The following is a 26,515-nucleotide window of genomic DNA, read 5'->3' on the forward strand; positions in this document are numbered from 1 at the left end:
GCCCAAACACCCATAAGGCTCAGTACATGACACCTTTTATATGTTCTCTTGTCTTGACTAATGTCCCAAGCTTTGGACCTGGGTTAACTCACCTGGGTGAGATTGTCTTCAAGTCTTCCCTGTAAAATGACTTCTTGGTGTCAAGTTCCACACCCTTCTTCTTAGTCACAGTCCCTTAACCATCTTAACAGGACCCTCCAACCTAATCCCCCTCTCCTACTGCCCTCAGAGTTTGTGTCAACCTCTTTGGCTCAGTGGGCTTTCCTAGGGCAAAGGGCTCCAAATTGGCTGACCTCAGGCAGCAGGCAGTGGTCCATGAGCCTCTCCTGTCTGCTGAATGACAGGACAGAAGTTACTCATTGCTCTGCTTGGAAGGGACGTCTCCCATCCCTCATATGACCTAACTCCATGTGACTCCTCTTAATCCTTTATGTCCTAGTTTGGGCCTCACCTCCTCCAGGAAGCCTTCCTAATGACCACCCCCCCATAATGTATCTTACTGCAACAATCACTCTATTTATAATTATATTTTTATATGTCAGTCTTATGAACATCCTAAGGATGGGGCTATTTTTATTCTGTCTCCTCAGTGCCTAACACATAGTAGGTATTGATAGCCCGTAAATAACCACATCTGTGTACGAAGTATTAATGGTTACATGTTAGTATCTGAGAAAACTCTATAAGAAAAGGCTCTTGAACGGGGCCTTAAGGAATAAACAGGCACCTGCTCAGCTGAAATGGAGGGAAGCGCATGCCGGGTGAAGTGAACAGCATGTGGAAAGGCCCTGCAGAGGAAAAACATATTTTTCAGGAACTAAGAAGTCCAGTGTGGCTATGGGTGGTGGGATGGAGTGGTGAGTGAGGCTGGAGAAATAGGAAAAGCCACGAGTCATGTTGCAAACGTAATTTTATGCCAATTGAAGGGGTCACGAGGGCAGAGAGGGGCCCTCCATTAAACAGGAGAGACACGATCAGAACTGAGTTTGGGAGGGTGTGAGTACCCAAGCTTCAGCAGCCAAGAGCTCACTAAGCCACAGATCCTGGATCCTCCCCTGAGTTTCGGAAGGTCTGGGGTAGAGCCTGAGAATGTGCATTTCTCGTACGTTCCCGAGTAATGCTGACCTGAGGAACCCACTTTGAGAACCACTGATACGGATCGGACGGAGAGTGGGTCGCAAGCTTTCCCAACCATCCAGCTGAGAGGAAGGTGATGGAGACGGAGGAGGGGAGGGGCGCCCATTCCCGACCCGCTAACTTTTTCAGTGTCTGTGTGGTGAGATTTCAGGCTTGGTAATAAGCCAGTGTGGGAAAGGGAGGCTATTTCTGGGGATAAATCAGCCAGGCGGTCAGGATCGTCCCCACCTTCCACCTGGGAGGACCAGACCCACGCTTGGTAATGACCTTCAGAAAGCACAAGAATTGAGGTGTCCAGAGTTGTCATTTAATGCCCGATTATCACAACACAAGGAGGTTTACACGGTGCTCATCAAGGCAGGACCTGGAGCAAAACCAGACCAGAGGAAAGTGACCTGTCTAGAGTCCCTGCACAGGGACCAGGTGACCTGGGCCTCATCACCCTCAAGACACACCTGCCGTACACAAGGCTTCTTCCCTCACCCAGGAGCCCGCAGGCTGGCTGGGCTTCTGGTCACCGAGGGTCCTCGTGGAAGAAAAGGGTCCCAGGGGGAGGTAGGGGCTCTGGGACACCAAGAGGAGCACCAAATAGCTGCCTGCAAACAACCCCAGAAGGCTTTCACTTCAAGCCACACGACGCTCAGACGTGGGAACACCCAGGTGCTTTTACTAGGAACTAAACACTGCAAAACTGGGGCTGAGAACACTCGGGGAGGGGAAGTCAAGTCAAAACCCTCTCAGAACCAGCTTTCTGAGCTTCACCATCCCCCTCGTCCTCCCACAACCACACCGATCCAACCACAGCGTTGCCGCAGAGAAGGGACCTCACGCTGCTCTAGCGAACACGTTTCGTGGGAAGGGACACGGGAGCGGGGCCGAACCTCCACAACTTCACCTACTGAGTTCCCTGGAGCCCCCGAGCCTCTGGTGCCCCCGTGCAACACAGGTGACTTGGGGGCTGCCTGTAGGGCTGGGAAATGTCCTGGAAGGAATAACGTACCTCAGAAAGAAAAGTGGTTTTTCTTCCACCCTAGTTCTAAAGTTTACATGGCCCATAAAGGAAATACCATCGAACAGACATTTTTAAAGCTCTCGATGCAACTCCTGAGAGGTTTCAAGTGTCGCTGGCAAGGAAGAGGTGTGAGCTTGTCACCCCCCCACAGCCTGAGGCTTGGCCTGGGCGGTCCAGCCCCAGGGGCCAGGCAGGGTGTGGAGGGGATAGCACTGGACAGGGACAGCTGCTCAGGGTACAGACCATGGGCCCAAGGGGCAGCCCCTCTGTCCAGCACTACGGCCCAGCATTTGGAGAATGAGCTTGAATTCTGGCCAGACTTTACTAGTAAACCCGTTCCCAGTGAGTCCTGTAGGCCTCGTCTCTCTTTTCTCTGATTTAATTCTGGAAGATTCTAGACAGAGCCAAAGGCATGGAAGTCAAACGTCTCTGTCTTCAGACATGGGACATAGCTAAACGGCAGCCCAGACACCTCAGAACAGCGAAGCCATCTAGGCCCCACAGGCCCCCGACAGGATTCCAAGCAACACTCCTGTCCCCTGCCCAAGGGCTGAGGTAGTCCCTTGCCCCTGGACATAGTGGGCTTCCAAGCAGGCTTCTGATGACACCTCTGTGAGTATCTGGAGAGGGGACACCAACAGCATGTCTGTAAAGCCTACAAAATAAACCCTGTTTCCAGAGCGGGACATCTGTTCCTGAGAGGGCACAGTCAGGGGCCCGGGAAGTTGTGAAAATGACAAGGCACGCTGTCCCCATGCAAGCATTAACTCACACCAGACCCACCCCCAAAGAAGCCCACATCCCCAGCTTCAGATGCCAGCTTCTGGGTAACTCAGGAGCCATCCCATGAGGCCAACTTCATATTTAAAACCAACTTAATGCTACAAACTTAAAAAAAAAAAAAAAAAGTGCTGCCCAGCCAAGCCCCTGAGGAAACCTAGCTCCCTGAGGGTAGGTGGTGGGCCTCTAAGACCACCATTCCTGGCTGCCTCTCTCCAGAGGGCACAGCCTTGGTTCAGTCCAGAGCAGCCCCTCCCCACATTGGGTGGGGAAGAGAGCTGACCTCATCCCTCACACCCAAGTGGGCTGCAGAGACACTGTGGGATGGTCAAGCCTCTGGGGGCGGGGAGCAGGCCAGGGCAAGAATCCTTCTCAGGACCCTAAGCCTCAAGAGGTAACATAAGCCCCTCTCCCCATCAGGGCAAAGGTCTGGTCTGCAATAAACACTCTGCCAGCCCTTTGGCATTCCAGTGACAAAATGAGCTAAAATGCCACCAAGCCCTGGTTACCTCTGTCCTGGGGTGCGGGGGGGGGGGGGGGCGTCTGTGTGAGAGCTGCCGAGAAGAAGAGATCCTTAAAGAATTACTCCCTTCAGTAAACAAATCCTTCCAGGGAAGGGGAGGATGATAAGAGCAGCTTCCAGAGGGGCTGCTTTCTGGCAGTTTCTTGCTTTAACCCCACCTTTCTCTATATGGGGCTGCCACTCCCTCCCAGGTACTCAGGGTAAGACAGCCCCTGTCCCAAGCAGAGGCACAAATGGTGCCCTCTAGCTGCTTCCACATTCCTGTCTGTGTTTCCCTGGGGAGGAGGGCCTTTCAGTGCTGACTCCCTGGAAGGTGGTTTTTCCTGTTCTAAGGGAATGGAGAGGTAGGGGATTCCACAGAAGTGGGTCTCCACACCTGGAGCCTTGATGCCGCCTCCCCGGGAGGGCTCCCTGCAACCATCCCTGGGACAGAGGAGGCCAGGAACCCAAGGCTGGTGCCTCAGCGGGAGAGGATGGGCAGGAGGAGCCGAAGGGCCTGTGGCCACCACTTACTAGAATTACGAGGCCGAAGTGCAAGTAGCGTTCTAGCAGACTGGACAGCCCCCAGAGACCCAGTCTACAGCTACAGGGAAATTGGGGACTGGCCTGGGGCCCAGGAAGCCCTGGGCTGCCCTCGGACCGTGGACAGCACTGGGCCCGTCTGAGAAGTCTTACTAGAAACTAGAACAATCTCCCTGCTAAAAACTCAAGGAAGACAAACAAACAAAACTCAACCTGAAATAAATACAAAGGCATTAAGTGCTTCTTGATAAATTCAGGGTCCTAATTCACCTCCCTCAAAAGGCGAGGGGAGGGCCTTTCCCTGGACCTGGTTGTCCCACCTGTGGCCCTTCATGTCAGAGGTCAGAGGTCAGAAGCCAGATGGGCCTTCCTGGGCCCAGCTTCTATGAGGAAAGAGAGGACCCGACCCCTAATACACTCCTCACCCAAAACCTCTCTCCAAGATAGCTTCAGCTGGCTGGGGGGGGTGAGAAAGAAAAGAGGACCCCCCCCCATCCCTAGGGCAGCACCTTGTGTCCCACGTCCCTACGTGGGCAGAGGGCCTGTCCGTCTGTGCCGAGGTAGAGCCAAGGGCAGGTTGCTGGGACAGGCAAGGCCACTCAATTAATCAGCAAATCCCCAAGGTCGTAGGAGTCGAAGAGGTCACTGATGCCCTCACCCCCGTCCAGGCCCCACAGGTAGTCGTCCTGGTCCAAGGGTGGGGAGAAGCTGATCAGGGGAGAGCTGCACGGCAGGCTCGGGGACAGGAACTGGTCCTCGGTCTGCTGCAGAAGTGGGTGCGGCAGCTCCAGCAGGCTGTCAGTGGCCTCCAGGGGGACAAGCGGCAGGGGCGGGGGCGCTGGTGGCTGCGGGACTTGCTGGGGCGTCAGCGCTGGTGCTGGAGACAAGCAGACAGAGGTCACACTTAGAGCTGGTGCCCAAAAGCCTCCGGTCAGACCTCAGAGCCCAGGAACGGCCCTCCCTCACCCCCTCCCTGGATGACTGGGCATCCTCTTCTCTCCAAACATGCCTCACACCCAATGGCAGGGGACACACTCCCTCTCCCGGCACAGCTCCAGCCACCTGTACTCCCACCTCTAGAAAAAGGTGGGATCTCCTGGTCTCCAGCTCCTACCCAACTCCTTCCTGGCTGGCTCCACTGGAAGAGCACACGACTCTTGATCTCAGGGTTCTGAGTGTGAGTCCCATGTTGGGTGTAAAGATTACTAAATAATAAAAATCTTTTAGGGGCGCCTGGGTGGCTCAGTGGGTTAAACCGCTGCCTTCGGCTCAGGTCATGATCTCAGCGTCCTGGGATAGAGTCCCACATCGGGCTCTCTGCTTGGCAGGGAGCCTGCTTCCCTCTCTCTCTCTGCTTGCCTCTCCATCTACTTGTGATTTCTCTCTGTCAAATAAATAAAAAAATAAAAATCTTTTAAAAAAGAAAAAAAAACGGGGTGCCTGGGTGGCTCAGTGAGGTTAAGCCTCTGCCTTCGGCTTGGGTCATGATCTCAGGGTCCTGGGATCGAGCCCCGCATCAGGCTCTCTGCTCAGCGGGGAACCTGCTTCTCCCTCTGCCTCTGTTCCTCCCCTACTTGTGCTCTCTCTCATTATCTCTGTCAAGTAAATAAATAAAATCTTAAAAAAAAAAAAAATCCTGCCATTTCCCCCGCACCCAGTCCATTCAGTTCCAGTGCTGTGACCCTGGTCTAGCCCGTCATCTCCCACCGAGACACTTCTTCCCAGTCACCTTGCCTTGACCCTTATGCTTTAGCTTAAAAATGGCTTGGAAGACAATCCAAGTTTGACCAGCACCTCTCCAGCTACACTGGCTCGGCTGCTGTGAGCACACCAAAAGCATTTCTCTTTAGATATCACAGGGCGACTTCCTACACAGGGACGAGGAATAGGGCGTTGGGAATCCCCCCAAATATATCCTGACGCCCAGAATCTCACCGTTTGAGTCATGCCTTAAACCCCAACCAAGCATTCCTTGGAAAACAGAGCCGTGCTGGTGTGTCCGCCTGCCTGATCAGCCTCTTACTTGCTGTGTATCTGTGGGCAAGTGACTTAATGTGGACGGAGCCTCTGCTTCCTCACCTCTAAAAGGGGGACACCCATTCCCTGCCTCGCAGGACTCAGGAATAGGTGCAGGGAGAAAACCCTCATCAATAAGAGGAGCTCTGGGGGCGCCTGGGGGGCTCAGTCAGTTAAGCAACTGCCTTTGGCTCAGGTCATGATCCCAGAGTCCCGGGATCGAGTCCCACATCGGGCTCCCTGCTCTGCAGGGAGTCTGCTTCCCCCTCTGACCTTCTCCCCTCTCATGCTCTCTCACTCTCTCTCTCAAATAAATAAGTGAATAAGTAAATAAATAAAAATAAGAAGAGCTCTGGTTTACCAAGGCGTGGCCAGCCCTGATCTCAAGGACAGGGGTGTTTTACCTCCTTAAGGGGCCCCACAGGAGGTAATCCTGGACCCCTATTTGCAGATGAGGAAACTGAGGCTCAAAGGAGCCAATTAAATGTACGTGAATGAAAAAACCGGCATGTTTCTTTAGTGGGTTGCTGAGGCCTGAAGTTCTAGTGAAAGGCTGGGCTTGGGAGTGGGGGCGGGGGTCCAGGCTCGGACCCCAGGCCCAGTCCTCACCAGCTGTAGGGCCAGGAACCTCAGTTTTCTCAGGAGGGGAAAGAAGGTGCTACCTCCCTGACATGCTGAACAGTAAGGAGATAACCCGCGTGTGGAACCCCTGTGGGCCGGACCTTGCTCTCTCGTGCTGCTTATCACACCCAGGAGGGAGCTGCTCTCTCGTATCTGTGCCCACTCTGACGGCTCAGACTCACGCTCTATCTCCAGACCACACAGAGCAGGTGCCCGGTTCACAGAAGCTTTTTAAAAAATCACATTCACGCTGTCTCACTGCCTGTAACCCAGAAATCATGAGGGAGTTTTACGTGTCCCAGTTTTACAGACGTGCGAACAGAGGTTCTGAGGGGCCGAAGCGTCCTGCCTATAGTCACCAAGTCACAGCAGGTGATGTGCAAACTCAAGCCCCAGGCTCCCAGCGTTGACTGCCTGCATGGTAACAACATTCACGTTTACCTCAGAATGTGAGAGCCTGGAGAGATGGTAGAGACAACCCATACCCAAAGCCCCTCCATGAAAGATGAGAGAAACTGAGGCCCCAAAGCAAAAGGGATTCCCTCTGGTGATGCCAGAACCTGGGTCCCCAGACTGCGTGTGGCCCCTGGCACTCAGACCTCAAAATGGCTCTGCTTCAGGCAAGAACGTGGAGTGTGCGTATGTGTCTGCGTGTGAGAGAGAGAAAGAATGTGTGAGAGAGTGTTTGAGAGACAGTGTGTGTGTGTGTGTGTGTGTGTGTGTGTGAGAGAGAGAGTGTGAGAGCGTGTGTGAGAAAGTGTGTAAGAGTATGTGTGTGTGTGAGAGAGAGAGAGTGAGTGTGTGTGTGTGTGTGTGTGTCTTGTGTGTACCCCTTCCAGGAACTGTCCTTCTGTTCCCTTTGCCAAGGATGTCACTAAGAGGCCACACAACAAGGGTGGAGAGGGGCACCCATGGCACAGAGCTGGCTCCTAGGCTGCCCCACCGCCAAGCAGTCTGTCAGCCTCTACTCCTTCCAGGAGCACAACTGATCAGTAAAACTGAGGTTAAAAACTTCACCCTTACTTATGCTGGGGGCCTCTCCCCGCTCTACTGCGCCCCAGGTCTCAGAGGACCTCTGAAGTCAAAGTGGCTCTACCTGGGAGAGCTGCGCACATGTTGACAGCGGAGTGAGAAGGCAGAGCGAAGCAGGAGAGAAAACAGGGCGTGGCACAGGTCTGGCATGGGAGATAGGCCCTAGGAGGTACCCAGAGGGACAGATGGCTGGTGCAGGGAGAGGCGCGACAGAGAAGAGATCACCAGAGAAGAGCTGAGGGCCTGGGCTTTTGTCCAAGCTCTGCCTCCAATTTGCTGTGTGGCCTCAGAGAAGTCACTTACCCTCTCTGAACTTCTGCTTATTCATGTGTAAAATGAAGGGCTGAGTTAGATCAGGGCTGAGGAAACTTCAGTAAAGGGCCAGATGGCTTCTCGGCCTTTTGGCTAAGATCAAGTGTAGGATTTGCAGGATACTTACAGTCTCTGTTACATAGTCACTTTCTTCTTGCCCCCCAACTCTTTAAATACATGAAAACCATTCTTGGCTCATAGGCCCCTTAAAAACGGGCCAGATTTGGCCTGCAGGCAATAGTTTGTGGACCCTTGAGTTAAAGAAATGGAATCCAGCCCGTGTTCTGTGGACGCCCCCCCAAGGCTCTTCCATCAGTTCAAGCTCTGGTTTTTTTAAACACCAGAGTTCTACTTAAGAGAATTCTGGAGTTAAAAAAACAGAAAGTTGAACAATAGCCTCCATAGCCTCAAAGGATGTGTCAGGCTGACCTGCTGTGTGATCCCAGTAAAAGGAAAAACCATCCTGGGGGAAGGGCCTTCGCAGGCTCCCATTTCTACTCCTTCTGGACTCCTTCCCTGAGACCTCTCCCACCTCTCTGCTCCTTGATGACTGCCTCATGCTACTTGTTGCCAGGTAGAGCCAGCTTTAGCTATACGGTCCACCTCCCAGCAAGGGGGATCTGCTCCGGTCAGCAACCCCTTCCTTGATCTGTTCCAAGCCTCACGGAGAGAGGACTGGGCTACGTGTGTAGAGACAGAGGGTCAAGACACAGTTCTGTTGCCCAAGGAGACCTTGGGCAAGTCACATCACCTCTCTGCCTCAGTTTACTCATCTCTAAACTGGGAACAATAATGCCTATCTCAAGAACTGCTATGAAAAGTAATGTGATTAACATAGATGTACCCAGTACATAGCTGTGACTTAAAAAATCTTAGTTGAGCCTTCCTCCAAAAATCTGTAGCTGCCGGGGCACCTGGGTGGCTCAGTGGGTTAAAGCCTCTGCCTTCAGCTCAGGTCATGATCCCAGGGTCCTGGGATCGAGCCCCGCATCGGGCTCTCTGCTAAGTGGGGAGCCTGTCTCTGCCTGTCTCTCTGCCTACTGGTGATCTCTGTCTGTTAAATAAATAAAATTAAAAAAAAAATCTGTAGCTCCCATTTACTGTGGGCTTCCTGAGCGCCAGAGGCTTTGCTGGTTGTAGTCATCATGGAAGTGTGGTTCTAGCAGTACTGGCAGGTTAACAATGACAAGAATAGCCAGCAGTTACTGCCAGGTACCATCCCAAGGGCTTTCCCTATATGAACTCATTCAATCTTCACAACCTACAAAGTAGATACTGTTACTGTGCCCAACTTAGAGATGAGGCTAAGGCAAAGAGAGGTTAAGTGACTTGTCCAAGGTCACACAGTTGGTAGTTAGAAGTGCAGGGTTTCAAACCCAGGACCCAGAACAGCCTCAGCCCAGAGCAGCATCAGCCTCCTGACTGAGACAAGAACACACACACACACAGGCTTTATGTAAAGTGCGAGCTTCCCCTTGCCCAACAAATGTTGCCGTGGAGGAGGAAACTGGAAAGCTGGGGGCTCTCCCATTTGCTGCTCCTCTGGACAGAGGGTTCTACCTGGGGATGCCACGGGTTCTGTCATCCCAGGGTCCGTGCTGCTGCTGGGCTGGGTGGAGTCAGGGCTGGAGCCAAGGGTGGAGGTCGGCAGGAGGGGCTCCTTGGCAGGACTGTCGGGCTCCTGCACCTCCTCTGGGCACAGGTAGACTTCGATGGGCCCCTGGGTGCTCTTCAAGTATATCTGCAGGTTCTCCTAGAGGAAGAAGAGAAGCCAGGTCATGACTCTGGGCGGCTGGGCACTGACTCATGGGTTCGGCCGAATGGATGGACACCCCGGCCTCCCACCACCCACGTGAGCAAGCCACACTCCTGAGCTGGGCCCCCACGCTTGCCCCATCTGACCCGAGGGGGTCAACTGCTCCTTCTGCTTGTCTGGCCCCCAGGCTCCCTTCTGTGAGGGAGAACATCTCGATTTTCCCTTGGGAAACCACTCCTCTGCCACTCTCAAGTCATGTAGTTTGGGGGGACAACACCTTTCCCAGCTCCAGTGGGTGAGCTTGGAGAGCAGGCCGGGAAGGTCACAGTGATGGTGACTAGTTCAGGGAAGCACACGACTCAGCTCAGGTCCCGAGCATCAGACCCAGGACTCGTGCTGAACTTGGAAATGGAGGCTCCCTTCCCACTGGGGTTGCGGGGCTGGGATCATGAAAGCTACCTTTGCCACCGGAAGAGGGACGCCCACCTAGGAATGGAAACAGCACAGAGAATGGCAGAGAAAGACGGAGAGCATGGGGTGAAGCGTCTAGCCTTGCCTGCAGTTTCCAAATCTTCCCTCTGGACCTCTCGCGTGGCTTCCCGCAGTCCCCTCCACCCCTCACCCCTGACTTAAGCCCTTTGGACTTGGCTTTCTGCTGCTTATAACCAGGAGTCCTCGTACTTGGCCTCCTCTGCTTCTTCCCTCCCACCATCACACACCCCTGCCATTCCAACACGCACCCAGGTCTCCTCCCCAGTGCACCTGCAGGGCCCTCTCTCTACTCCTGTTCCCCCTGACAAACGTCCTGGTCATTCTTGAGGACCCAATACCTTTAACCGTCTATGGGCTCTTCCTCTATCTGTCCTTTCTCTGGGCCCTCAAAGCACCTTAAATCTATAAATGGCAACACTGCTTCCTTGGGTCTTTTTCCCACTAGGTCCTGAGCTCCCTCAAGGCAGGGGTAAGGTCCCATTTATCTTAACATCCTTCCATTAAACGAATTACTTCTCAAGCACTTAGGGCATATCCAGCTCTGGGCCAGGGGTACCACAGGCGTGCAGCATGTCTTTGTGGAGCTAACCCTCTAACAGGCGAAGCACAGTATCATCACATAGTCACCCGTATCTTCCAGCAAACGGAGGGTAAGTGCAATAGAAAAGCACAGGAACTTATGAAATCTGGGAGGGGTGGGGAGGGGTGGTAATCTGGGAAGCCTTCCTGGAGGAAGTGAGGTTTGAGTTGAGACCTGTAAGACAAATACCAGTAAACCAGGCAGTCCAAGGGAAGAGCATTTCAGACGGAGGGAGCAGCAGCAGAATGTGTTATAATGGACACGAGCTTAGTGTGATGGCAACACAGCAGAGAAGTCATAGGGGCCAAAGCAGAGGAGGCACAATGGGGCATAATGAGAGAAGAGGCTGGTGAGATCAGAGCCCAGAGGGCCTCCTAGGGAAGCAGTAAGAATTTGGGTCTTTAACCTAGGTGAGAAGGGATCATGGTGAGCCACCAGTACCAAGGCGTGCAGGCCCAGGAGTACAGGGGCTGGTGGGTGCAGAAAGGTGCCAAGAGCAGAGATTTTTTTGGATCAGTAGCTGACGTCTGTTGTCCTTTCCGGCTCCTGCCATCGCTGCCCCTGCTCAGAGACCACCAATCTTGCTACAAGCACCAGAATGGTTCAGACAAGCGTGGGGCCAGGCAGGGCCAGGCACAGAGCCTACAGCGCCGCCTGGGACCCTCCTTAACCTTCCTTCCGCTGAATGCTTCCCCTCTCACCTCGCTCCTGTCGGGCACTTCGAGTCTTGTCTGTGGAGGGGCCTTGACAGCGATCACCGTCTGCTCCTTAAAGTTGCCAACAGCACGGATGTCCTGGTAAGTCACATAGGCCAGTGTAGGGGCATGAGAGTCAAGAGAGGTAACTGGTCAAAATCCAAACCTCTAGCCTGCCAGGCAAAGCCTCTGAACATGTCTTTCTCACTCCTTCCGCAGCTTACAAATAACCAAAAACAGCTACCGGTCCTTTTAGCATCATAAGCTACCGTGGATCCCTTTAGAAAACAAATGGGAGTACAAATCACTTTTTTAATTAATTTTTTTAAATGGTGCCTCTTGTCCATTTTCTAGACTATCTTGGGAGCCTGGGTGGCTCAGTCAGTTGAGCGTCTGATTTCGGCTTGCATCATGATCTTGAGGTCCTGGGATCGAGCCCCGCATCAGGCTCCCCGCTCCACAGGGAGTCCGCTTATCCCTTTTCCCTTCTTGTGCTCTCTCTTTCTCTCTCAGATTAAGTAAATAAAATATTAAAAAAAAAAGACTTTATCTCTCAGACTAGATCCTTATCTTTGAGCAGGTAGTAAGACCTGTCTTACTTTTGTACATTTCTCCAATGCCTAGCATTCTTATGGAAATACAAGGTGAGATCCTAAAACCAATGAGATGATGGAGCCATTTGGGAAAAATGGATGAAAAGCCTAAGCAGGGGTGTCTGGGTGGCTCAGTGGGTTAAGCCTCTGCCTTTGGCTCAGGTCATGATCTCTGTGTCCTGGGATGGAGCTCTGCATCAGCTCTCTGCTCACCAGGGAGCCTGCTTCCTCCTCTCTCTCTGCCTGCCTCTCTGCTACTTGTGATCTCTGTCTGTCAAATAAATAAATAAAATCCTAAAAAAAAAAAAAAGAAAAATCTAAGCAAAGTCCATGTTTATAATTTTAATCTTAGAAATCTAATGAAATAAGTAAAAAATAAAGGAAAATATTCTCTGTACAATACTGTTTTATAAAAGCAGAAATCTCAAATCGATCTAAATGTTGATTCTAGGGGTGCCTAGATGGTTCAGTTGGCTAAGCAACTGCCTTCAGTTTGGATCGAGCCCCATGTTAGGCTCTCTGCTCAGTGGGAACCTGCTTCTCCCTCTCCCTCTGCCTGCTGCTTCACCTGCTTGTGCTCGCTCTCTCTCTCTCTCTCAAATAAAGAAATTTAAAAAAAAATCTAAAATTTGATTCTAGGCCTTCTCAACAAACCAGAACATAGTCTGAGCAAGACAGTCTCAAATCATTCTAAACACTAGGTTAAATCACATGAGGTTGGTACTTTTGTAAAAAAATGGTCCAATAGCAACAATTCCATGTGGATCAGGCAAATAGGAAGGATTTGTAGCAACATAAAAAACTGTCTATGAGGGGCGCTTGGGTGGCTCAGTGGGTTAAAGCCTCTGCCTTTGGCTCAGGTCATGATCTCAGGGTCTTGGGATGGAGCCCCGCCTCCGGCTCTCTGCTCAGCAGGGAGTCTGCTTCCCCCTCTCTCTCTGCCTGCCTCTCTGCCTACTTGTGATCGCTCTCTCTCTGTCAAATAAATAAATAAGATAAAATGTTTGGGGAAAAAAAAAAAAAAGAGGGGCCTTAGGTTGGCTCACTGGGTTAAAGCCTCTGCCTTCAGCTCAGGTCATGGTCTCAGGGTCCTGGAATCAAGCCCCGCATTGGGCTTTCTGCTCAGCGGGGAGCCTGCCCACCCCCTGCCGCCTGCCTCTCTGCCTACTTGTGATCTGCCTGTCAAATAAATAAATAAAATCTCTAAAAAAAAGAGGGGGGGGGGAGAAAAGAAAAGAAACAGACATGACAGACCCTGAGGGAAACTGCCCCCTATGGGGAGATTCTGCTCGAACTCAGGATGGATAGAGTATGCAGCAGGGCCCTGCTCCCTGACCGCTCCCCCCACCCCCAGCCAGACAGGATATCTCTTGTTGGCCTTGTCCTCCGTCAGGTGCTTGAAGCTCAGAGAGCAGCTCTGGATGAGCTGGTCCAAGGCCTGCTCCACGCTCATCAGCTCCTTCAGCTCCTGCCCCAGCTGCTGCTGCTTCCCGGGCCGGGTGGGGTCTTCAAACATTCCCCTGCCTCTGGGAAGAGAGCCGTTCCCCAGTGTCAGTCTCAGTCCATATCCAGGAGCCCCAACCCTAGGGCTGCCGCGTGGACCTGCCCAGACCGCGCAAAACCCCAGAACAGGGCCATCAGCCCGTGGTCTACAGTGGGGCTCCCTGGGCTGTGCAAATCAGTGGTTCCGCCTAGCCGGCAGGGAGCCACTGAGAATGGAACCTGAAGTTCGGGGGCTGGGCTAGGAAAAAGAGACAAGTCAAGCCTGACCCTGCTTTCGAAGAGCTCTTGAAACGGTCCACCCTACACCCCAGCCTCCCCCAAATGCCTTGCCTGGGTTCCCTGCAGGTCTGCTCTGGTCTTCGTAGGAGGAAAGGAGCCCAGAGGACTCAGATCTGAGCTGGAAAAAGGGTCAGTTGCAACAGCCCAGGTCCAGGGGACTTTGCTAAGCTGGACAGGGGAATCTTGGGGTTCCCAATTCAAGACGATCTGGGTCCTCTTAGTCTTTATATGTTCTAGAAATCCCTCTTCAATACCTTGGCTCAGCTCCCAGCATGTAAGCCTATGGGATGTTGCTCTCGGCGCAAGCCCCCGCCCCACCGCCACCCCACCTGCTGGATATCGTGCCCCTCCCCCACCTTCACCCACGGCACGGGCACCCACGGGCACCATCGGCCCCAGCCCAGGCACTCACACCCACTGGATGTTGTTCTTGGCCTTCTTGCGGATGAGCTGGATGCCCTCCAGCACGTTGGTGATGTCATAGATGCGCCGTTTCTGCACGTCCAGCACCTCGGCAGCCCAGTTCAGGTCCAGGACCCCATCCTTGGATTCACTCAGGAGGTAAATGAACTTCTTGGTGAGCAGCCCGAGCGATGTGTCATAACGAGTCTTCTCTCCAGGGGACTTGGGGGCTGAGGGAGAAAGGGGCCCTGTCACCGCTCAGGGAGAGCCAGCCTGGGCAGCCTCGTCCACAGATGGGGACCTAACAGGTACCGCCCTTCCCATGAACACAGGAACAACCACTCTCCAGTTTACAGAGCACCGCGAGGCTCTGTAAACCTCGTGGTCGTTCGCCACCCCTGTCCAGGCAGGGAACCTGAGACCTGGAAAGGGAACGTGACTTGTTCAAGGTCTCACAGTCAGGGGCAGGGACAGGACTGGAGACCAAGCCTCTTCTAACTCCTGGTTCAGAGCACCTTCCCACCATAGCTTAAGGGAGCCGTATCAACACCCCCACCACCAATGATGACAAGCACTGAGTGTGGGATCACGGTTCTGCGCACTTTCCATATACAACAAATTCAATCCTTGCAACCCCCTAAGAGGCTGCTGTACAACCATCCCCATTTCATGGATGAGACTACTGAGGAACAGAAAGGGAAAGTGACTTGCTCAGCTCACTCAGCTAGAAAGTGCCAAAGCTGGGATTTAAATCCAGGCAGCCTGGCTGCAGAGTCTGTCTTCTTAACCATTCCCCTCTCCAGCCAGCTTTGCCAGAAATCTGGAATTAGGGTAATGAGAGAAAGAGAAGGATGGGCTGGGACTTGGGCACATTTTTCGACTTGCTTTTTCTTTCCACGTATAGCCTAATGATTATCTGAAAGGAATCAGTCCTATAATACCAAGTGGGGCAGGTTCATGAAAAAAAGAGACTTTCTTAATGGGGTTGATGTCACAAGACCACATCCCAGCGGCAGTATCTTAAACCACAAGAGGGCTTTGGCAATCAAGTGACTTGCAAAGTCCTACAGCAAGCTAGCCGCGGAAGAGTTCTGGAAACTGAGCTTTGAAGAGTGTCAGATTCCTCCGGAAGGGGACTTTCCGACCCCATCACATACGGATGGCAGGCATTCGGCACACAGGAGGCTTTGGTCAGGTTTGGGGTCCCTGGGAGACATTACTGAATGATCAGTGCTCCTAGTGTCTCTCAATAAAATGTTGCAGGCAGCCTCTACCCACACAGGAGGGCCAGCTTTCCTGCCCTCCCTAACCCAGCTGGGCTTTGTTTTACAGAAGAGACAGCTAAGGCTCACGGCAGGGGGGACCAGAGCCCTGCCCAGATCCCCGACCCTCATGCTTCCCACCCAGTGACATACCTTCTTCATGAGGTCTCTGACCCCCCAAATTTTCTAAAACTCCGGCTGGAACCAGGATGTTGACTGAATATATCAAGAGGCAGAAGTAGAAATTTCCTGCAGCTTAGCTTTTGAAAGACATCCCCCCACCCCCACCCCCGCCCAAGCAGCCCCAGGATCTTCACGGTTTAGACCAATCCAGAATCCAGGCTTCCCTTGGAATCACTCACTCAGCTCTCTACCTGTGGGATAAAGACCCCGACTAGCCCTGCTCCTCTCGGAGCTGGAGTCTCTCTTTTAGAAAAGGTCAGACTGAACTAAATACAAACTTTGAGAAAGCTCCCAAGTGAAACACCAGTCACTTGAGGTCACGAGAGTGCTGCGTGGTGTGGGAGAGGCTGTGCCCGCTTGGGTTTGGGCCCTGACACTCCTCCCCCGCCACCACCAGTGTGACCTTGGGCAAATCACTCAGGCTCTGAGTCTCTGACAGCCTCATAGGGAAAGGGGGACAGTGCTGACGACTGGCAGGGTCCCGTGAGAGAAGGCAGAGGAAGCTGCTTTGTAAACCGGGAAGTGTGCCACAAATATCACTCCTGCTGATGTGGGTAGGGCCGCTGCCCTCTGCCCCAGCCTGCCCTCCCTTCCCACCCTCCTCCTGAGCCTGCCCTTAGATGCCCCATCTGTGCGGCTTACTTCTGGGGCTGGGGAGACCGTCCACTCTAAGGCACTTCCCCTTGGGAGTCCGGAACTCAGGGACCGTGGGTCTCCCGATCCCCTCCAGGTCCAGCTTCCTTTTGGCCTTGGAGAGAGGAGAGAGAGTCAGAGTTTGAGTATCATTCCTCTTTCAATCTTTCCCTGAGTCGGAGCCAAAGCATGGAGGCCACCGGCAGCGGCTTTCTGTGCCTCAGTTTACCACCAGTCCCGGGGAAACATCTCGGCACTTGGTGAGGAAACAGCAGTGACTGGCCAAGCGAGATTTTGGGGGGAAAAGGAGTCCTGAACCTCAGCTTGAGGTGCGGGTACTCGAAGACTTCCGAAGCCAGTCTGGCCAAGGGCTCAGGGTTCTGTCATAATGGGCCCCAAGGTCACTTCTACATCCGCCATCCCCAACCCCCAAGCCCAGAGGCTGAAGCAGGGAGGAAGAGGTGGGTAGGACCTAAACCACATCAGGCTGGGGAGCGCCTCCCGCCCCACCAAGTGCACGAGCAGCTGGCCCAGCCTGCCCTGGTGCCCATCACAGCCCCACAGCTGGCCCTTATCAGGGTGGGGCTGGGCATCCGCCCAGGCCCAGGGGACTTCCTGGCTCTGTGCCACACCCCAGGGAGGTGCCCACATTGGGAAGCTGAGCAAACATTCCCCACCCCCATGTTTGGGCTCCAGCTCAAGGGCCCCGGGGGCGTCCTGAATAGACTCTATTTGCCAATCTTTCTTTGCTGAGAGGGGCAGACAATGAATCCCTCCCCTGCATCTCAAGGACAAACAGCTGAGGTCCCCCTGCTCCCCCTGCCTGTTCCCGCCAAGCTTGGGAAACACCTGCTAGGGAAATGGAACCACAGACATCTGCTCCTCACCCCGCTGCCACCAGGCCCCAGTTAGGCCCAGAAGCTGCACTGGCCCGGAAGGGGCCTCTCTCCTGTTAGGGCTGGGTAGGGGCAGGGCTAGGGTACTGGGGCACTGGGGCAGAGGTCAGAGGCCTGGACTTGACTCTCCCAGCTCCTTCGTGGGCTCCCTGCATGGGTGTGTGTGTGTGTGTGTGTGTATGTGTGTGTGTGTGACTTGGGGAAGTACGCAACAGCTAGGGGCCACTTTCCTCCTCTGTAAAATGAGGCAGAAAACACCTGCTTTGAGGAGCCACGGTGAGAAACCAAAGAGATAACCCTTGCCAAGTGCTCACCCTACGGCTCAGCACAACACAGTAGGTGTTCAGAAAATGCAGACTCCCTTCCTGAAATCCAGGCTTGGCCTCTTCTTTGACACACCCTTCAGGGGGCCCCGAGCCTATTTCCTTCCTCTCCCTCTTCCCTAATCACCCAGACACCCTGAAGCTGGCTGGGGCAGAGAGGCCTATTTTAACCTCTAACAGTGAGGTCATGCTTGGCGGGTCTGACACTTCTAACTGCTGCTGAGCACAGCTGGGCTGACAGGTGTGGGAAGTGGTGACAGCCATTCCTGCTATCAGCTCCCCTCCCTGCTCCTGCCTCCTCCAGGCAGTCCTCCTAGACTGATTCCAGGAGACCCGCTCCTTGGTTTGAGGAGCCTGGATATGATGCTCCTCTCGTCCACCCCTATCCAGTCCTGGACATGATCCAAACACGTCCCTGCTCATTCCTCTTGAAGACCCTCTGGCATATTCTTTTTCTAACCTCTCAGCTGGTGAGATCCTAGGGAATGTGACTTATCTTGTCTCTAGGGAAAGGTCCAGCCATTCCCTGAGAACTTCCACATGCCCTGGGCCGAGCCCCAACATTCATCACCTCACTGAGTCTCCCCATCACCACCAAGCCCCATTTAACAGCTCAAGTAACTGGGACCTGGTGAACTCCAACGTCTTTGTCAATCCTGATCGAGGTTGTCCATCTGAGGACCCTTCCCCCATCCCTCAAGAAGGAATGCCAAGAGCAGGGAGAGGAAGAGAAGTCAAGCTGAGTTTTACCCAGGACAGAAGTGGGGCAGCCCAGAGTCTCCCCAATGCCACCCACCTCCCCCACCCAACAGGAGCCAGGCCCTGCTGAGTTCACGGAACACAAGCAAAAGCCTCACTACCTGCAGAGCAGGGAGAAGGAAGGACCTTGAATGAAGTATCTGCACTGGGCCTATCACGTGCCCATCAGTCCTGCACCATCAGTCCTGGCAATCTCTCTTGGCAGAAGAGAAACGGAGACTCAGAGGGGGTAAGGCATGAACCCCAAGGTCACACAGACAAAAGGCAGAGCCAGAGTTTGAACCCAGGATTCTCTGACTCCAAAGCCACGTGCCAGGCCGTCTCAGTTCTTTTGCACACATTCCCCCAGATTTTGCTGGAACTTGAGCCGAGGCCTGGTTGTGCCCACCAGCCCCCCATTACTTTATATACACATACCAGTTCCCTCCCTTCCCTTACAGTCCCTCCCCTTACCCTTACTTCAAGCATCCCAAAGCAGCTAAATGACCCTCACCTAAGGACATCTCCCTGACACCTTGGGGCATGGCCCATGGATGTGCCTGAGCCTACAGAACAGAGGTGGCAGAGGACAAGCCCAGGAAGATGAGGGCCAAGAAGAGCCAGAGCAAAGGCTTGAGTCAGATCCCTCTGGGTTCCCTTCCAGGCTTCCCCCCTTGTTAGCTGGGTGAGCTCAGCAAGTCAGTTGACCCCTGGAGCCCCACCTGTAAAATGGGCATACTCTGCTCCACCCTGGCCGGGGACCCAGCGACAGTGCAGCAAAGCTCCTGGCTCACACACTGAAGCCACCATCACTAAAGGTCCAGAGCAGCGAGCAAGGGGGAAGTGCAGAGGGAAGCTGAAGTGCAGAGGGAAGCTGAAGAGACAGGAATGTACCAAGAGCCAAGGCACATTTGCTCTAATCTGGACCCTCTTAGGAGGCAGCCCCTTTGGCTGTTTCTTAAAGGCCTGGTTAGGATTCAAGCTCCCCACTGACCCCTTGGGAGAAGAGGCAGGCCCAGAAATGAGGGGGCCAGAGATACCCAGATGCAACCCCACTCTGGGCAGCAAGGTGCCCAAGGTGGGGCTCAAAGGAAGGGAAGTGACTTGCCCAAGGTCACTCAAGGAATGAAGCCAGGCTTTTTCCAAGCCCCAAGTCCTAATTTAGGCAGTGGGGGTAGGAGCAAGTGTTCCAGATCCCAGCCCTACCACTCAGCAGCCTGCACTTGCACATCTGACCCGCCTCAGAGGGTTGTTCCTTAACATGCTCCTTTGCTTTCAAGCTTCTCAGGGGGACTTTGGAAAAGCCAGACGAAAAGAAGAAGAACCGTGCAGAATCCCACCCTCTTCACAGAGTCCCATAGGAATAAGACAGAATCATGTAATGTGCCCGGCTGGACTAGGGACTCCGTAGAGGAACATCCCAAGCCTTCCCCAGAGGGTGCTGGAAAGAGCCCCAGACAGCGAGTGAGGAGACCAGGGCTCAGGCTTCTATGCTGCCACTGAACTTGGTTGCCATCCCCGAGGTCCCTTTAAACAGCAGCTCCCCAATAGATCCTACTCACCCTGCCCTTTGCAGCCTGGCCACAACCCAGGCAGCCACACCCAGGGTTGGGTTTGGAGCTGCTCCAGGTCCCGCCCTGGTAAAATGAGTAAGCGGGGGGGGGGGGGGGGGGGGGGGGCGGGCGGCCCCGGGGGGGGGGGGCCAGAGGGCATCTGATGGGAGAGGGGGCTCTGGGCCTGACAGGCCTTTAGGGCAGTCTGATGCAAGGAGACTCTCCCACTTCTTGGCTTGTGACTTGGACAAGTGACTTCACGTCTCTGCTCAGTTTCCTCATCTGTAAGATGCCTCATCCCAAGCATCTTGGCCAAGATAACGAGTGTGAGGAGTGCCAAGCAGTGACTGGCACACAAGAGGCGTTCAGTAAAAGAGAACCATTCTTGCTGTGATCACTGAGCCCCTCTGGGAGGGAGCTACAGACAGATGCACTCGGGCTCCTCTGGGAGGGAAGCAGTTCAAAACCACAGCTGTTACTGAAACGCAGCCACTGAAACCCCGCCTGGGCGCCTGAAAGCAGCTGGCCAGAGAAGACTGCACCCTCCACTGAGCCCCTTCCCCCGCCCGGGGCACCCAGCTCCTCAGTCAGGCAGTACTGCAGAAAGTCAAGGCTGCAGAGAAGAGACCAATGATCACCAGCCTTGGTCATACACCTCCCTGCATGACCTTGGACAGATCATATCTTCATCCTGTGCCTCAGCTTCTCCCCGGAGCTACTAAGGCCTCCTCCTTCCCAGGGTACAAAACTGTGTTAGGCTGTAAAACGCTGAGCATAAAGATAGATACCCAGTCTCAATTATCTTTGGCTGTTTGACCTGTGAAATGGGATAAGCACCCCTTGCTCCCTCGTGCAGGAAGGGGCTCTGGAAAGTTTAACGCCTTGAGCATGGGCAAAGCGTGATTCCCCTAACAGGGACTTGTGCCTGCTGCATCGGGGGAAGGCTGGGGGTCTGTGCCTGTCCACCAACAAAGGTCTGACCAAATGCCTCTACGGCAGGGAGGGCTGGTCTTATCTCTCTGTACCTGAACCTATCTACACCACTCACAACGAAGCAAACTACAGCACCCCCATCTCCCCTTTCTGGAGCCGCTTTCCAAAATCCAGGACCAGGAGCTGGAAATGACCTGAGATGAGTTAGCCCAATTATGCCATGGACAGGTGCATTTTCAAGAAAAGGAAATGTAAGCCCAGACTGGGGCCAAGACTTGTCCAGGGCCACACTGAACTAGTGGCAGTCAGGACCAGAAACCAAGCTCCCCATCCACCACCCAGTTCTCCAGGGCTTTTCCCACCCCACCCACCTCTACCCTATGGTTGTTTCCATTCTCAAGGGCTCCAGGAATTCCACTCCCACAAAACACACCCTGTACCTGGTGCCACCACATTTAAGGCCCTCCCTGGCAATGGCCTGGGGGCTTGAGGAAGGAAAAGTCCATCCGAATAGGAAACCTAGGGGGCTGCCCCCAGTCTGCACCTGCTACTGGCTGTCTGGGAGGGAAGACTGGGCCTGGGAGAGCCATGGGCAGATAATTGGGAAAGAGTCGGCTGTACAGGAAATTCAGAGTCTGTCCAAGCTAGACTGGACCTGAGAGACACCCCATCCCTGCCCCCCATCTTAAAGTCCCCCATTCTACGCCTAGACCAAGCCCTATACCTGTGCCATAGCAGATGCCCAGTACCAGTTTCTGGACCAAACAATGAATGAAAGAATGAAGGAGTGGTGGCGATGTCAGCTCCGTGGACTTCCTCAAGGTCACACGGTGCACTGGGGGTAGTGGGTTGAGTCTCCGCACTCCCAGTCCAGTGCTCATTCCACTCCAATGCATGGTTTTTTCATCCCAAGTCCGAAAACGAAGGGCTCCTTCAATTCAGATATGCAGGGCAATGGGTTGTTCTGGAAGCTGAAAGCCCTCTTTTCCCTCCTCAACTCGACCTGCTTCGTTCAAACTGGGTCCCAGGCGCCCCTCCCTCCTTTCCCACACCCGCAAAAGCAGAGGGAGAAGCGGTGGGCGGCGGTGGGGAGGTCCCCAGCATTACCGGCAGCCGGCCAGCCGGCACGCATCGCACAGCTTGGCCCTCCGGTCCGTGGGGGGTGGCGTCGAGGCAGGTGCCGGGCGCCGCAGTGGGAGGCACAGTCTGCGGGTACAGCGAGGTGTAGTAGGTGGTGGTGGCCGGACAGAGCTGGGGGCTGCTGAGGCCGGGCGGCCACAGCTCGGTAGGGCTCATCGCGTGCAGTCCCTTCGAGGGAGGGGCTGGAGCCAGGGCCCGGGGCCCTCGCAGCATGGCGAGCGCAACGCCCCCTCCTCAACCCGGCCTGGCGCGCCCGCAGGCACCTGCGGGCTCCGGAGCCCGCGGAGGCTCACACCGCCCGAGGCATGGCGCGGAGGCCGGGGAAAGCCGCCAATGGACGCCTGCGGGGCAAGGCCGGACCCTCCCCTCCTGGCCAGCGGCCGAGCTGAGCAGCGCTTGGAGATCCCCGCTTGGAGATCGCCCCGCGGCGGCGGCGGCGGCGGCACGGCCAGTGGCTGTCCCACCCCGAGGGCGACGGCGACCCGGGACGGCCCCGCGCCCCCGAAAGGCCTCGGCGCTTGGGGTCTGGCTGGCTCCCGGTAGGGGTCTCTGGGGTCGCCGGGGGCTCGGAGGAGAAGCGATGCGCTCGGACGGGAAAGAGGGGCCGATTGCACCGACTCCCTCTCGCCTGGCTCTCTGGTCCCCAAGTCTTTCTCTGCCTCTTTTTTTTCCTTCTTCTCTCTCTCTCTCTCTCTTTTTTTTTTTTTTTTTTTTTAGCGCCAAACTGCGTGCCGCGAAATTCGGATCTCCCGCGGAAAATGCCGCGCTTTGGTTGGCCGCCGCTACTGGCACAGGCTCCACCCCCCGGAAAGGACCGGTTCCCAAGGCTGCGATTGCAACACGAGCTTCGCTGCTTAAAGGGGCCGCCACACCTCCTGTCGCCGGGCGCCCGCCATCCCTAGCAGCGGGAGAAACAGGCTGAGGTCGTGGTGCGGTACCGTGCAGAAGCGGCCAGAGTTTGCTGAGGAAGAGGCCTGGATTTCCTGCGGCGGGGAGGGGGGAGTGCGGGAAGGAGGGAATTGGGGCACGGAGTCCTGTCCTGAGCCCGGAGCCAGCAGCACCTTATCTAGGCCAAAGGCTTTTGGTTATTTTGCATATATGCTTTTATATCCTTTTTCTGCCCCACTGAAATGAAAGCCAGGAACCTGTTTTCTTTCCTGGCAGGGGGGTGAGGGGTGGAGCCTAATATTTATATCTCATCGTAGGAGGATACTAACATCTGCTGAGGGCCTCCAGTAGGCCAAGCACCCTGCTAGTTGTTTTATTTCATTGAATCCAACAATCCCAGGAGGAGGCACGATGGTCTTCGTGGTAAAGACTGGAGAGACGGAAAGGCTAGGTAACTTGTCCAGGATCACAGAGAGATTCACTGACTTGAGAACTGGCTGTCCAATCTGGACAGGCCAGCTTCTGAGACCTTGTTTGTTCCAATAAAAGCTTTCTCCCCCACCCTCCCAAGCTGTGCCTGCCCCTTTGCAGGCCTGGATGCTGGATGGGGACTGGGGGGGGGGGGGGTCCAGAGTGCAGAGCTATGTCTTGTTCTCAGTGACATTCCCAGAGCCCCACATTCAGCAAATATTTGAACATCTCCATGTTTCTCCTAAACAATCCTTTTGTCCCACACAAGAGCCTCCTTCCCTCATTCAAAATCTTCATTGCCAATAATCCATTTACATTCCCAGTCCCTCCAGCTTAGAGATGCCTAGGCTCCAAGAAGTAACCTTAGCTGCAAGAAGCTAATTCCAAGTCTGCCAGTTCCTGCCTAGTGCTGCGTGATTTCTATGCGGGTCTGAGGCTGGCGTTCAAAATCCTCCAGAGTTGGTCCCCAGCTTCATACCTGGTTCTTATACTCAGATCTCGAGGATGATGTAACACTAATGCACGATGATCAAGAGCCCAGACTTTGTAGCAGACAACACTGGGTTCAAATCCAGTCCCAGTCACTTTACCAACTGTGTGACCCCAGGCAAGTTTTATAAACTCTCTGAGCCTCACTTTTCTCACCCTATTAACACCCACCTCATAGGATGGTGGGGGAAATCTCATGAGATCAGGTACAGCTGTCAGCACACAGCCTGGTTCCTGAAGAACCTCAAGAAATAGCCATGGTCACATTTCCGGCCTTATCTCCAGTATGCAGACCCCCTTCATTCCAGTCTACATATTTCACTGTTCTTCAAGGTCCAGCTTAAACATCACCTCCTCCAGGAAGCCTTCCCTGCTTACCTCCCCTTTCCCAGTTAGAGAGCTTCATGCCCTCTTCCCATGCTAAGTGTATTCTGACTCAACAAATAAAGCTCTATTTAGTGGCAAGGAGGCTGCGATTCGATTCAAGTCCCACTTCACACTTCCTAGCTGAGCAACCCTGGGCAGGCCGCTACTCCACATCTCAACCATCAACTACCGACAAGGCTTCTACTCAGTTGCTTTCATAGGTCTCGGAGACACTAGTGAAATGGGGGTGGTAATGACCCTCACAACACCCTTCTGGGACAGGCACTGTTATTATCCCCATTTTACAGATGAGGGATCCTGGAAGGAATTGTGGCAGAGCAGGTTTGGGGAAGGAGCAGAGCCCCAGGGCCAGGAAGGGAAATGGGGGTGGCAGGGTGGAGCTGAGAGAACGCAGGGAGCCAGCAAGGGGGCCACGAGCCAGCTCTCTGTGGTTGAGTTTCGGGCCGCCAGGGCTAGCTTTGGTTTCACTGCCTGGGAACGGACTAATTCCTGTGGGGCATATCTGTAGTCTGTTCTCCCTGAACTTGAATTCCTGCCCCATCCATTCCTAGCTTGCGCTCCTGGTCAGGTTGCCAGACTTCTCTGAGCCTCACTTTCTTCACCTTTGAAATGGAGATGGCATGGGGCGCCTGGGTGGCTCAGTTGGTAAAGAGTCTGCCTTCTGCTCAGGTCATGATCCCGGGGTCCTGGGATGGAGTCCCACATTGGGCTCCTGGCTCCCGGCTCCCTGCTCAGGGGGGATCCTGCTTCTGCCTCTGCCTGCTGCTCCTCCTGCTTCTGTGCTCACTCTCTCCCTCTTTCTAAATGAATAAATAAAATATATATATCTTAAAAAGCATGGAGTCTGTTTAGGGCTCCCCCTCTCCCTCCGCCCCTCTGTAACCTATAACCTATATGCACTCTCTCTCTAAAATCAATCAATCAATCAAAAAGAAAAGAAAAGTCCCCAAACCAAAGCAAACTCCATTCCAAGTGATGTACCTCATCCCTGGTGTATCTTCTGAAAAAAAAAAAAAGCCTCAGATTCCCTCTGTTCAAAGTCCTACTTATCAAAATACAAAATGCCTTATAGAAACTTCCTGAAGGTACAGACCTCCTGTTTGGGGGCTCTCCAGTGGGTTACCTGTTCACATGAATCTAAAATTGAGAGAGAGAAGCCAAAAGGGAGCTGCTGTAGGAAGGAAAGGTGGGGGGAGGTTTCTGCTCATTAGGGAAAAGAAAATCAAATCACAATGAGATTCACACCCACTAGGACCACCGTAATCAAAAAGATTGACAAAAACAAGTGTCCAGGATATGGAGAAATTAGAACTCTCCTTCCTTGCCAGTGGAATGTAAACTGGTACAGCCACTTTGGAAAACAGTTATACACAGAGTTACCATAGGACTCAGGAATATCACTCCTAGATATACACCAAAGAGAACTAAAAATAAATGTTCATCCAAGAACGTGTGCATGAATGTTCATAACAGTATTATGCATAGCAACCAAAGATAGAGATAGCCCAAATAGGCACCAGTGGTTGGGTGGATAAATTTCAGGTGACGTAGCCATACAATGAAAAATTATTCAGTCATAAAACGGGATGAATTACACACAAGAGCCACAACACAGATGAACCTTGAAAACTATTGTGCTAAGTGAAAGAAACCAGGCACAGAAGGCCATCTACCACATGATTCCATCAACGTGAAATGTCCAGAATAGGAAAACCTATAGTGCCAGAAAACAGAGTCGTGTTTCCAGAGGTGGGTAGAGGTGGGTCAGTTCCATTTCACAGATGAGTAAACTGAGGCTCAAGAGAAACTGAGTTCCACTACCTCTCTTGTCTGTGTGGCTTTGGACCCATGACTTCACCTCTCTTGGAGCCTTAGTTTTCTCTATTGTAGAACAGAAATACTGTTGTGCATCTAAGAAGGTGATTGTACGTGGTTGGTATTTTTTTAGTTCCTTTTCTCGCTGGGCTCTCTGGCCTTTGGGTGGAAGCTCGCGGGGTTTAATGGTTACGAGTGCCACCTAGAGGTGGGCGCAGGCAACTGCCCCAAGTCTGCAAGGCGGTCTATTTTTGGTCAAGTCAGCCCCCTACCGGCTGGGGGAGGAGAAAAAGGATGTGAAAGGCGCCGCCCTGCTGGGAAGGCGGCGGGCGGGGGGCGCTACCAAATTGGCCAGATTCTTTCCAGATGTGTCCAGACCTTGGAGATGTTTTTCACAGATGTTGGGCCCCGTGAAGGTGGCCGCACGTTGTGGGGAGGGCAGTCGGATTCAAGTCCAATAGAGATGCCCAGAGCAGCTTAGGCGGACAACACCCATAATTCCTGGGGTTTTCAATTAATTCTTTCCTGTTCCTGTAGGAACTTTTTCTT

General features: G+C 53.8%; 1 protein-coding gene and 1 long non-coding RNA gene across 2 annotated transcripts; one reads left to right on the forward strand and one right to left on the reverse strand.

Annotated features, from left to right (window-relative positions):
- Positions 1-1,422: 1,422 nt before the first annotated feature.
- E2F2 (E2F transcription factor 2) lies at positions 1,423-23,134 on the reverse strand. The gene is made up of 7 exons (XM_059376614.1): positions 21,884-23,134; positions 16,343-16,448; positions 14,266-14,485; positions 13,438-13,597; positions 11,485-11,598; positions 9,516-9,708; positions 1,423-4,851 (listed from the first exon to the last, which is right to left on the reverse strand). Exons 1-7 carry the CDS (start codon positions 22,127-22,129, stop codon positions 4,574-4,576), a joined length of 1,317 nt encoding a protein of 438 aa, XP_059232597.1. The 5' UTR covers positions 22,130-23,134; the 3' UTR covers positions 1,423-4,573.
- On the forward strand, positions 11,490-12,020 carry LOC132001762 (uncharacterized). Its single transcript, XR_009399661.1, has 2 exons — positions 11,490-11,580; positions 11,833-12,020. It is a non-coding gene; the product is annotated as an uncharacterized LOC132001762 (long non-coding RNA).
- Positions 23,135-26,515: the final 3,381 nt, after the last annotated feature.

The sequence above is a fragment of the Mustela nigripes genome, chromosome 14, assembly GCF_022355385.1.
Source record: "Mustela nigripes isolate SB6536 chromosome 14, MUSNIG.SB6536, whole genome shotgun sequence".
NCBI classification, from domain to species: Eukaryota; Metazoa; Chordata; class Mammalia; order Carnivora; family Mustelidae; genus Mustela; species Mustela nigripes.